General features: G+C 58.2%; 1 protein-coding gene across 1 annotated transcript in view; it reads right to left on the bottom strand.

Moving 5' to 3' along the window:
* Window positions 1-13,089, bottom strand: part of TAF4 (TATA-box binding protein associated factor 4) — a 62,026-nt gene extending 48,937 nt beyond the window's left edge. Inside the window, exon 1 of the mRNA XM_081033279.1 lies at window positions 11,867-13,089. Coding sequence (XP_080889405.1) covers window positions 11,867-13,022 — 1,156 coding nt within the window. The 5' untranslated portion in view covers window positions 13,023-13,089. The remainder of the gene's footprint in view (window positions 1-11,866) is intronic.
* Window positions 13,090-13,320: the final 231 nt, after the last annotated feature.

Genomic DNA, 13,320 nt, shown 5'->3' with positions numbered 1-13,320 from the left:
GTCTCAATGAGAGGCCTTCCACAGTCACCTGTCAGCCCGCCTGCCAGGTGGAGACCACGACCGCCCCCGGGAGGCCCCGACTCAGGCCCCTGGCATCCCCGCCACGCGAGGGAGCGAGCGCCACGCTGAGGCGGACGTCCCACAGTGAACGCAGCGCAGCCGTGCCCTCTGCCTGCGAGCAAGGCCACCGAGAGCCACCGGCACAGGCTCAGAAACCCCTGCCCCCGCCAGGAGCCGACGGCATGGCCGCAGTGAGACACACTGCTGGTCCTGAGGAAGGGCCTGCTTCTGCTGTGGGGACCGCAGACGACGGTGTCCAGCAGCCACACTGGAGGTGGGGGTTGGAGGTGGGGACTACTCGACAGAGCCAGAGCGGCTGATGGTGCAGCCGTGACCCGGCGTGCTGACCGATGCGGGAGGAGGTGAGCACCTTCTGGGGCCAGGGCAGACTGGGACCCCACCCCCGTCCCCAAGGCCAGGCCACGGTCGGGAGTCTGGGCTTCCTTCTAGAAGCAACGAGAGTCTAGTAAGGTTCTGAAGTGGAACAGCCTCAGCAGGGGGCCAGTGAGCAGCGGCCAGAAGGGAGCGCCGCCCTGCGGACAGTGGGCCAAGCACGGCGCCCTCGCCGCCGGGAGCTCCACCTGACACCTGCCCGCCATGCTGCACTCAGCGTCCCGCTGGCTCCGGAAGTTGCAAAGGACACACAGTTACAAGAAAACTCCAGGCGTCTCCCCGCCAGAACACAGGATTGCATCAAGTTACCCTAGGAGCTGCAGATCTCTTTAAGAGATATTAAATCTGACAGGTGAAGGTGAAGGGCCCAGGCCCAGGCCCACACCCCAGCCCCCCAGAAGCAGCCACCTGCCACGAGTCCCAGGATAGCCTCGGACAACCTCCCACCCTCCAACACATGCCCATGTCCCCTGCGGGGACAACACATCCCAAGTGCGGCCCTTCACAGCCGCAGAAACGCACACACACCGAGAGCACACCACTCTGCGCTTTCACACGTCCCTGCGTGACAGCGTCTCTTCTTCAAGGAGCTGAAACTCGGCCTGTGTCACCAAGGCCAGGCCTGTAGCTCCCCACTGGAGCCACAGTTTTCTCTAGAGCAGCAGGTCCCAAGCAGGTGGCCGAGGCGACCCCGTCCCGGAGCGCGGTCTCAGAAACCCATGCAGAGATGCGTCTGGACTATGAAGTCCCACGCTGGAGACGGCAGCCTGCCTGTGGTCCCAAGGTCAGGACCCACGTAGCACAGCAGTGGTTTCCAAACCTCGGCGCGCAGTGGAAGCAGGGGTCGGCGCTGAGTGTCCGGAACCCGGCCTGGACCCCAAGGACCCTGGAGGGTACAGCTCTCCACGCCTCCCCGAGCTGGACGAGGCACCCACTGCAGCTGGCCTGCGGCCATCTGGACCACATCACTCCAGAGCTTTCAATGCAGACATTCAGACCTGAGTTCCTTAACTGCTGAGTATATTAACAAAGTGGCACCAAACCTGACTGGTTATCTCATGAGCCCAAAGCAGCAGAGAACACTCTGGAGTGTCCAAAATGAACAGAAGAGACAGAGTGTCGACGTGAGAAACAGCAGCAGGGGCCGCAGTGGCTGGTGATGTTCCATCTCAGAACCGACACCCGTTTACCCACCCCTTACAAACAGACAGTCACTCCCGAGGACAGGCTGAGAGGTCTGACCTGAGCTGCTGCTCAGCTACTGTTTGCTGACCAAGCAACTGACCGAACTCACAAACCACTGCCCCGGCCCGCGAGGCCACAAGTGGGGCCACTGCTTGTCCACCAAGACAGCCCCAGACAGAAGAAAGTGACTCATGTCCCCAGACCGGGGCATCCCTCCAGCTGGCATGACCACCTCAGCCTGAGCAAAACAGAGCCCGCAGGAGCTGTTCGGACCTTTCAAGGCTGGGACCACGAAGCACAAGAAGTTCAGTGGCCGCCGGACAGTCTTTGCGTCCCTCACCTGGGTCTCCAGGACAGATGGCGCGCGTGCTACCATGTTACCCCGAAAAGAAGACCTCGCTGGACCATCAGCTCTAATGAGTCTTTTAGACCAAAAATTAATCTAAGACCTGGTCTTAATTGACTTAATTGACTTAATTACCGGGTCTTATATAACACAACATAATACAATATAATACGATACAATATAACATAATATAATACTGGGTCTTATATTAATTTTTGCTCCAAAAGCTGCATAAGAGCTGATGGTCCAGCGAGGTCTTATTTTCGGGGAAACACGGTAGCTCCTGGAGACAGCTCCTCATCGTGCAAACATTCCATTCCATGGACTTTCTCTTACAAAAGCCTAGGCCCCATGCATCGCCGCCTCACTGTGCGCCCAGCCCCTCCAGGAAAGTGGCGGAGGGGTCTTTGAAGAGCCACCTCACCTACCGGCCTCTTTATCCAGGGAGATTCTCTTCCCAGGACCGTGTGGCTCCAGAAATCTAGACTCAAGAATCTGTCCGTCAGCACCCAGCAGGAGGACCAGCGCCGCACACACGAGAACTGCAAAACCACCTGAGCTTATCAACGCAGGTGCCACACCAAGAAGACCAACGTCCATTCTAAGCCATCTTCATAAGTGAGAAGGCAGAGAAGCCACGACATACTTGCTGTCTTAATGACAGACATTCCTACAGTATAAAAAGCTCTTAAGGGGCCGGCCCGGTGGCTCAGGCAGTTACAGCTCCGTGCTCCTAACTCCGAAGGCTGCCGGTTCGATTCCCACATGGGCCAGTGGGCTCTCAACCACAAGGTTGCCCGTTCAACAAGGGATGGTGGGCTGTGCCCCCTGCAACTAGGATTGAACACGGCACCTTGAGTTCCCGGATGGCTCAGTTGGCTAGAGCGCAAGCTCTCAACCACAAGGTTGCCGATGCAACTCCCGCAAGGGATGGTGGGCTGCGACCCCTGCAACTAGCAACGGCAACTGGACCTGGAGCTGAGCTGCGCCCTCCACAACTAAGACTGAAAGGACAACAACTTGACTTGGGAAAAAAAAGTCCTGGACGTACACACTGTTCCCCAATAAAGTCCTGTTCCCCTTCCCCAATAAAATCTTTAAAAAAAAAAAAAAAAACTAAAAAGCTCTTAAAACAGCAAGTACCCCACGGAAAGGCCTGCAACTGAATGGACCAGCTTTGCCTGGCCCCATGTCCCCACCCTCTCCCTGGCCTCTCCTTGGCGGCCACCTCTCCCCGTTGCCACCCTCTACACCGCTGGACCGTCTGCCCAGGAGGCAGCCTTCACTGCTCTTCCAGCATAAGACTCCCTTGGGGGTTTCAGCCCCCATGGCCGAAAATTATATCAAATGCCATGACTCCCAGATTCTGACCTCTCCCCCAGCTCCCGCATACCCAATGTTTCTTCCCGGAAATGGCATCTCAAACTTAACATGTCCAAACAGGGATACCTGTCCTCCTCCCCACCCCCACTGCTCCCCCAGAGAAGTCTCTACCTTCTCCCAACATGGTCGCTGCGGTCCCCAATCTCAGTTGTCCTAAGGTGCCCAAACCTATCAGTAAATCCTGTGAGCATGTCCACAGCTCTCCACCACCACACAGCGCCCAGGCCCAGCCGCCTGCCCTCGCCTGGACGCTGCTGCCCCTGCCACTTCCAGCCCTGCTGTCATCCTGCCCCTCACCACCACCTCCCCTGCATTCCATAGCCCACAGACACAAAAGTGATTATCAAAACAAATCAGCTTCTACCACTGCCTGCCTAAAATCCTCCCACAGCTTCCCAACACACCTGAAACAAACTCAACCCTGCGGCACACCGGGCTACAACGGCTGTGTGACCCAGCCGGCCCCACCTGTCCCCGTGGGCCCTCACACCCATTCCAGCCAGAACCCTCTCTCTGACCCACTCTCGGGCCCCTGCTCCTTCCTGTACCTGGAACCCAGGTCATGGGCTGCACACTGGCTCCTTCCTCATCACCCAGATCTTGGTTCCGATGTCACCTGCTCAGAAAGGCCACCCCAACCAACCTAGCAGTGCCCTCTTGGGCACTTGGTCTGGCGTGCTCTTGATCCTTTATCACACCGAGGGATGAGAAAACAGGCTGACACTCTGCCTACCAGCTGCCTGCCCGGCCACCACGCCAAGCGAAGCACCTGGGAGCAAGGGCTCTGTCAGCCTTGAAACACCAGCCCCCGCAGGGGTCCGAGCACCCACAACAGCCCCGGCTTGCTGGCCCAATGCGCACCCTGGAATGAACAAATGCAAATGCACCAGTCTCCGCCAACACCCACGTGAGAGGCGGGACCTCACTTAGGCAAAAGAAATGCAAATTAAAACTGGATACAACTTCCTCAAGGAAGCCTGCGGAATGCGTTGGTCCCTCAAAAGTGATCTTTTGGCCCTGGGTCTAAAACCATGGTGTTCAAAGCGCCCCCTGCACCAAGGCAGCTGGTACCAGCGATCTGCAAATGGTCGACCCCTCAGCCGCGCAGAGCTGTGCAAAGACCGTGCCCTAAGGTCACTGATCTCAGCAGTGTCACAGAGGCCAGGAGAAAGGAGCTTCAAAGCCCACCAAGGGAGGGGGCTGCACTCAACACGGGCAGGCTCGGGCGGGGACCACGGGTGGCCCGAATGTGACAGTCACACAGCACATCTGCCTCCAGCACAGGCTGAGATGACAGACGCCAAACTGCCAACAGTCCGGGCACGGCGACAGCACAAGGGGCTTTACTTTCTCCTTCACAGTCTCCTCTCTTTCCCAACTTCTTATAATGAATAAAACCAATTTTATAATCAAAATAAGCAGTAGGAAAAGAAGTCATTTTCAAGGAACTAATAATTATTTATTAACAGTTAAAGCTTCCTTTAAAAAACTCAATCAGGAATGCTTTCCCTTTTTTCTTCGGTTAGCGCCGTTGGTTAGAGCGCGGTGCTAATAACACCGAGGTTGCCGGTTCGGTCCCCACATAGGCCACTGAGCTGCGCCCTCCTTTAAAAAACAAATTGCTTTCCTTTTTCACTCTTCAGATAACTGTCATCACACTTAGGATGCACTGTTTTGCAGCATTTTGACAGGTCAAAGTCAACACGCCGTGGGCCTGTCCCGTGCTGTGCTGTGCTCACGACCACCTACTTCAACCAGGATATGGAGCGCATCAGAAACCACAAAGACGAGCGCCTGTGCAAGGCATAAACATGTCTTTACAAACTTGCCTCGAGCAGTTGGCCCACGTACTTGAACAGCAGTCTGAAAGTGGAGAAAGCTGTCTTCCTCGCTCTTCCCCCCGTGATGCTGGCAGGACATCCGCACAGCACCTTCTTCGGAACGCGCGCGGGCCTTTCTCCGTCCCGAGCAGTGTTCCGGCCTCCCGTCCGCCGCTCTGCCCACCGGGCACACACCTACCTGGAGGGTGCACAGCACTGGGGGGAGGCTTTAGCTGTCCTGCTCCTGGTGTGCTGCTCTGTCCACTCAAGACCACTGACCGCCGCCCTACCCCAAAACAAGTCAATTCAGAGGCACAGAACCTTCTACTGCTGCACTCAGGTTCCAAAACCTGACCTCCAGTTTGACGCGTTCATGAAGAACTGCTTTAGCTTTTCCCTACCTCTGCAGCACGAGCTCCCCAGCGTGGGCACCGTTACCCCCCACCACCCCCTCCACCCAGGCACACTCCTCCTCACAAGTCTGGGGGTCAAGAGAAGCACGTGCATCATTTCCTCGCAAGCCACGTGGAAGAGGCAGAAAGGTCCCATCAAGGTTCTAATTTCATGACGGAAAAATCGAAGTCCGACTGAGTGTCACAGGCTGCAGAGCTGCAGAGAACTCTGAGCTCACGGTGACAACGGTGGCCGGGCAGGGAGCGCCATGGCCTCCATCCCCACCTGCGTCCTCCGTCCTCAGTCCCCTCACAGAACAGCGCACAGACAGGTGGACAGCCACAGAGGAAGCCAAATGGGGGGGAGGGGAAGATGCCTATGAACTTGTAAAATTGGGGGGGGTCCCAAATTATGGGCAATTTTCATATCTCTGTGTTCTGAAGGTTTCAATGACTTGGCACAGACGTTCACAGACATGTAAAAATCAAAACCTCTAATTCAAAGCGTTCATGGCCCTCCTGGGACCAAGTCCCCAGTCTTCCAGCAGAACTTGACCGCACTTGGTCCACTTTCCAGAGGTGCTGAAGTCCACAAGAGTTTGGAACTTACAGCGGGAAACGGAATAGACCCATCACCCAGCAGTGCACAGCACCCAGGACAGACGGTCCCTGCAGAAAGTCCTCCTTCCTTTACCTGGTAACTAGCCGAGGCCTGACTAAATCACTGGCGGCCTCCAGCCCTAGGCAAGTTGCAGAGCTGAGAGTCCTGACAGCCGCTGTTTCCCAGGACTGAGGAGAAAACCTGAGACTCCCCAGACCATCAACGTCAAGAAAAGTAAACGTGCTTTTGAGAACGATGCGAATTTCCCCAAATCTCAGGCAACTTTCTCCAGAGTCCTTTTAAATCTCTGCTTCAAGATTTTCAAAAACAGCTGTTAATTATGTTTTGATCAGCTTACACTGACTAGCTGTTTATAGAAAAGCTTTCTTCCAACTTATCACTGAGATGAAGAAGGCAGCACGTTTGCACCGAAATGGGCCTGGCAGGAACCACCTTCCTCCTTCTTAGGGTTTCAAGGAAACAGGCACATGCGGCCCTGCTGCTCTGTGTCACGGAGCAGCGTCATTTCTAGGGCAGGGCCTGAACTGGGTCACTCCTGCTCTGATCAAACACCACTGCCGAGGGGGACGGGCGTCCACCTGTCGGAAACTCTGGGCAGGTGTTTATGGGAAACTCCCACACACAACTGAGAGGCACTCAACCTCCCAGGTGGTGGTGACAAAATGACCCTGGGAGCCCCGCCCTCTGGCCCCTGGGGTTCATCAACCACCCAGGTAGTCAGGATACCACTTTTCCTAACTGCTTTCTTATGGGGCCTGAACAAATAGGGACCCACCCCTCATGTGGCAAAACACAAAGGGCTTAGAAAGCCACCCACTTTTCAAACTCAAGTCATTCTGCCCTAAACACAGTACACAGTGAAAACAGACACCCAGGAGGATACGAGGGACCCCTTTCCTGGTTGCTACAACGTGAGGACCACCAGACAAAGACACCCACATATGCGTGAAACATCATCCCGACCCCCTGATGGCTCTGTCCACCCTACAGGCCATGGGGACAGCAAGGAGCGAAGCACGGACAGAGGGCGCGAAAGGGTGCCCTGCGCAACCCGCGGCCGCCCCTCCAAGCCGGCAGTGCAGAGGCGACCTCTGTCCTACGCTAAGCAGAGCTAGTCAGAGCAGGTGTATACGCTGGCAAAAAGTTACTTTTCTTTTTTCTTTTCAAATGTCACTGTTATCCAAGTGTATCAAATGGACAATTCTAGGGCCGGCCCGGTGGCTCAGGCGGTTGGAGCTCCGTGCTCCTAACTCCGAAGGCTGCCGGTTCGATCCCCACATGGGCCAGTGGGCTCTCAACCACAAGGTTGTTGGTTCAATTCCTTGAGTCCCGCAAGGGATGGTGGGCTCTGCCCCCTGCAACTAAGATTGAACAGGGCACCTTGAGTTCCCGGATGGCTCAGTTGGCTAGAGCGCAAGCTCTCAACCACAAGGTTGCCGGTGCAACTCCCGCAAGGGATGGTGGGCTGCGACCCCCGCAACTAGCAACGGCAACTGGACCTGGAGCTGAGCTGCGCCCTCCACAACTAAGACTGAAAGGACAACAACTTGACTTGGAAAAGTCCCGGAAGTACACACTGTTCCCCAATAAAGTCCCGTTCCCCTTCCCAATCAAATCTTTTTAAAAAAGGACAAGTCGGTCAAGGTCTTTGACCTAAAGCGAGGCCCACGCCCAGGTCCAGTCTCTGCAGGCAGCTGCGACTCTGTCATCCCCACCCCCCCACTCCCCACCCCACCACCTGCATGACACGTCCCCCAGGTCTATGACCCACCTGCGACAACCTGGGCAGCTTTCTCACTGACAGACCAGGGTCAGCCACCGCAGCAGGCTCCCGGGGCACTGAGAACACAGCCCGTCTGGACACGGCTTTGATGGGAATGAAAGTGTCTGCAGACATTACTGCTCCCAGAGCAGTTTAACGTCTGAAAACCAGTGCAGATGTGACGGGACAGGGCCAGCGCATGCGTACCAGCACCACTTGATAGCAGTGTGCACCGTTCACGCCGCTGCAATTTCAGTGCTTCAGAAATGGTCAGCCCCACTTTCCAGCTGGGAAAACTGAGGCTCCGAAGACCCCCACATTCTGTCCCAGGTCAGAAAGCAATAGTACCCTCAAGGAACAAAATCTAAACTAAGAATGTCCCTTGTGCCAAAGCACTTGCTGCAAGCATTGGCCACCAGAATTTCCAGAGCCTGTACCCTCAGTGCCCAACCCCACACGCTTTGCCACCCAGCGGGGGCAGCCCTCCCAGAGCTCAGCGTGATGGCCCCAGCAGTACGGTCAGCCGCTTCCGCACTCTTTCTTTCCCCGCAGACAAGTAATTCTATTCACAGTGGCTGGGAACCAACGCACCAGACACCTGTCTCCGTGAGCCCTTGAACCTCGGAAGTGTTCATTTTCGACGAGTCTCGTGCAAATGTTCCCTAGGCCATTACATCTAGTCCAAGGGGGAAACGGTGTCTGTCCTGGAAGGAGAGCCTGTACTGGCCAAGCCTCAGAGCAACAGGGAGCAAAGCCTCTGCGAAAGCAGGACACACATACACACCGCAGAAAACGCTAATTGGCCACGCCAAAGGACAACCTCTAGAAATGGGCACCTTTAAGGTAACATCTACCTGAAAAGCTCTCTTAAAACCAGTTCTGCACGTGCTAATTTTGGTGTCATATCACTTTTCTCTTCTTTCAACTATAATCACAATATTACCGTGATGTTACAACTACTCTAAGACATGTAAGACCAACCAGCGCGTCCCAGTGCTCTGGGGACAACTGTCTTGATGAAATTTATTAGGGTGGCACTGGTTAATAAAATGACATACGTTTCAAGTGTACAATTGTGTAATACGTCATCTGTCAGTTCTCCTTCCATCACTACAAATTTGACCCCCTTTCCCCTCTTCTACCACCCCCTTCACCCCTTACCCTGACAACGGCCTTCTTGTGTGGCCTTGTGAGTCCCATGGTGAACAAAATTTAGATTCTGGTCCTTTCAAAGGAACAAATTCATCACAAAAACAAACACATCTCTTTACAAGACTATCATGACAGAACATCAAGACAGAGTTAGCTACAAGCAAACTCGGCGGGAGCTCACCAGGGCTGTGAGACAAGCATGAAAGGCCGAGGACTGGCCCTCAAGGAACAGTGACACCTGTCTCTCCCCCCTCCCACCCCGCCCCGGACTCTGACCCACAGGAAGGGAAGGCACGGGGAGGGGCACGCCCTCCCTCACAATTGTCAACAGTCTGTTATTTCACTTGACACCTCTGTGTGGCTCTGAAAACCTGGCAGGCCCCTAATCCCTTCTTCCCACATGTGTACCAATGACTTGTAACAAGAATTAGCTGCTATCCAAGCAACAGTTACTTTTATAAATTACTTCTACTCCGTCTTTATACGTTTTTTATGATAAAACACTGCAACGAAGAGAAAATACCATATAGAATTTAATATTTTCTGACCAATCAACCAGACGCAACTAGAATTTCCTGTCATTTTGATTTACTGAACTAAATTGCACTATTTAAAAGAGAGTACTTGGTTTGGGGGCACTAGGAGAAGTTTAACTACACTTTTCTTTGTTTCTACTGTTATTAAAATGAAGTAATATAATTAATCAGAGCTCCCAATCAGTATGTCGACATGCATGAAGAGATGGGCGTAAATCTTTTATTTTCTAGAAAGCACTTGGCCTCTTTACACACCGCTCTCAGCATTTGTCACCCAAATGTCAACACGAGCTGTTCTCTGCTCTCACAAGGGACTAATGCAAAGACTCATGAGAACTCACGCAACGAGTCAGTGTTTTTACAGTTTTTATCAAGGAGTTGTCTGCTTGTCACACGAACACCTCCTTGACACTGACATCTGAACAGCAGATGAAGCGAGTCCAGGGTCACATGACAAAGATAGGCCACCCCTTTGAACCACAGCTCCCTCCCCCAGAAGAAACACAGCAGGGGCTGCACCTATAGAGGCTCAGAGGAAGGGGATCCAGCGAACCCCAAACCACCACACCTGCAGGCATCACGCGGCACCAGCGGCCTCTTCACCACCCCTGCACGCCTGGCCAAGCGCCTGCCTCACAACCTTCACTGACAAGCTCACCCAGTTTTAAAAAACAAAAGCGGAATGGGGGGACCATCCTCGTAAAAGAAAGGCAAATCTAAAGCCAACAGGACCACCGAAAGGACACGTCTATGGACAGGTCAAAAGCATCCTACAGGTCAACAGTATCCTACATTTTACATAATGTACTATAAGCACGAATTTCCTGTTTTAAATGTAACTAAAGATCAGCGGTACTTTCTCCACTTACACGTCAGAAGGCACATCAACCAGCAAAAGAGAACCGTCAATAAAACACCCTGACAAACTCAGAAACAAACACAACATGTCATGAGCGGCATCTCAGCACCTCTGAGGAAACGTCTCACACCACCTCTTCCTCCTCAAGCATGGGTGCCCCAGGAGCACCCCAATAACGCCGGCTGGGGCTGCACCCTTTCTCTACCCGTGCCCGTACAGAAACAGGTCCCCGCCACGCTCTGCACCAGTGCCCAAGCTCACCGACTTGGACAGGGACACCGTGCCTTCTTAACACGCTGAAATTCCTTTTCAGGGTGACCCATGCTCTTTCCAGCAAGCACGAGGAGACACGGAGGTGCTGTTTCTACTACTTCTGCCACCGCGGCAGCTGCTCCAGCAGCACATGTTACTACACAGCCAGGGAGGAGCTCTCCAGAAGCTCAGCACTCACTCCACGCTGACGAGTGCAAGGGACAGAAGAGAGAAAACGGCACAGCAAGTGCTCGAGTTTCCCTCTGCCTGGGAATCCCAGAGCCAAGCGGCGACGCGGAAACGCTTGGGGGATCTTGCACTGTCACACGCAAAGCGCCAAGATGACAGGAAACCGAGTGGACGCACTGAGCGCACCGGGCTCCGGGAGGTCCTGCACCATCTGACCCTCCAGGAGACCCACTGCCTGCACAGCACGTGCCCGCCGCTGGTGTCACTGGATGGTCCTGATCAAAGGAACCAGGCGCCCTCTAAGTGATCACTGAGCTGAAGCACCGTGGGAATGGGAAGGGCTCAAACCCCAGGAAGGCTGTGTGCCCAGGAGCCCTCCAGGGCTCACCTGGGGTGCCCGGCCTCCTGGTGTCATGGGGAAGCAGAAGTTTTCCACGCAGACCTGCCCTGCCTTAAGGAGGGGCCGTCACTCTGCACCACCACCCACCAGGGAACACCATCACAGCCCCGATGCTAACGGAGCAGGGAAGCTCAGTGCGGACACAGACCACATGCCTGATCCCTGACACAGAGGGGAAGTGCCAAGCGTGGGAAGACCGTGGACCCAGGCCATGTCTCTGCATCCTGTACAAGCCAGCAGGGTGTCCCGGGCGCGCCTGCTGCCACTCCACTCCACGGGAGACCGGAGAACTGGGAGCAGCCGCCCAGAAAGTTTGCCATGCAAGGACATGAGCTGACGAAGCCAACCTCTGCGCCAGGTAAGAGACCCCAGCTGCCACACGGCACGGGACGTGCAAGAACACACGGTGGCACCCCGGGTGACATCCCGCCCCTGGGCACGGCTACCGCGCCAGCCCCTACAACTTCCTGGACTCCCAGCTGGGACAGCAGACGCGCGCGCCATCGGTCACTCACCTGGGGGCAGCTGGAAGTTCTGGATGTTGGTCGGGTTCTGGGGCGGCTGCGGCAGACGAGGGGCCAAGACGGTGGGCGTCAGCGTGGCCCGGATCCCGCTGGTGGTGACCGCGGGCGTGCGGGGCAGGCTCTGGGCGACAGCGCTGGCCGAGCCCTTGGGCAGCCCGGTGGGGGTGCCGGCGGCGGCGGCGGGCAGCGCCCCTTGCATAGTTGGCCCGAGGATCATGCCAGGCCCCGCGCCGGCCGGGCAGCCGGCCGCCAGGGTCTGCGGCGGCGGGGGCGCCGGCGGCGCCGCGGTCTTGGGCGAGTCGGCCTTGGCCACCTGCGCGGGCGGCGCGGCGGGCCCGGGCTGACTGTTGGCGGCGGGCGCCGGGGCGGGCGCGGGCGCGGGGGCCGGGGCGGGCGCGGGCGCGGGGGCCGGGGCCGGGGCGGGGGCGGCGCTGCCCCCGTTCTGCGCGGCCGCCGGGGGGCCCGCCGGGGCACCGGGCGGCCGGGCCAGGCTGGCGACGGCGGGCGGCGGCGGCGGCGGGGCGGCGGCGGGCGCGGCGGGCGCGGGGGGCGCGGGGGGCGAGGGGGCCGGGGGCGCGGGCGCGGCGGGCGCGCCGAGGCGGGGCGGCGTGCGGGCGGCGGGCCCGTTGAGCAGCAGGCTGGCGGCAGGTGCGGCGGCGCGCGGCGAGTTCCCCGGCGCGGCGCTCCCATTCAAAGTTTGCGCGGCGCCGGGGCCGCCGGGCGGGCCGTTGCGGGCGGCGGGCTTGACGGCGGGCGCGGGCGCGGCCCCCGGTCCCGAGCAGGCCCCGGCTCCGGGCCCCGGCGGCGCGCCGGCCTCGAGGGCGCTCAGCTTGGCGGCCGGCCCTGCGGGGACAAGCGGGGCGGCGCGGTGAGGACGCGGGCCCGGCCGGCTTCCGGCCACGCTCAGGCCGCGCCGCGCTCTACCTGCGGGGGGCGGCTCCGGCGCCGCGGCGGGCGCGCCCTCGGCCGCTCCGGCTCCGGCGTGGTTCCCGAGCGCGCCGGCGGGGGCGCGGGGCGCGAGGTGGTGGTGCTGGGCCGCGCTGGCCGCCAGCTGCGACTCGAGCGAGCCCACCAGGTCGCTCACCACTTTCTCGTCCACCTCGCTGTTGAAGAAGACCTCGTCCAGCAGATCCGAGCCCGCCGCCATCTTTCCTCCTCGGCCCGCCGCCGCCGCCGCTCGGCCGGCGCTGGGCGGGGAGGCGGCTCCGCGCGGGCGGGCGGGCGGGCGGGCTGGCGGCCGGCGGGGGCGGGCGGGGGGCGGCGCGCGCCGGGCGGGGCGGGGGCGGCGGCCGGGCGGGGGGCGCGGGCGGCCGGCGCGGGGGGAGGGCGGCGGCGGCGCAGTACGCAGGCGCGGCGGCGCGCCCGCCCCCGCCCGCCGCCCGGCGCTTCGCCATTGGCCGCGGTGCCCCCCCGCCCGGCCGCCGGGCGCCTCGCCATTGGTCGCG

Source organism: Rhinolophus hipposideros, assembly GCF_964194185.1.
Source record: "Rhinolophus hipposideros genome assembly, chromosome: 22".
In the NCBI taxonomy this organism is placed as follows: Eukaryota; Metazoa; Chordata; class Mammalia; order Chiroptera; family Rhinolophidae; genus Rhinolophus; species Rhinolophus hipposideros.
The sequence above is the reverse complement of the archived record's forward strand: the minus strand, read 5'-3'. Positions and strand labels throughout refer to the sequence as shown.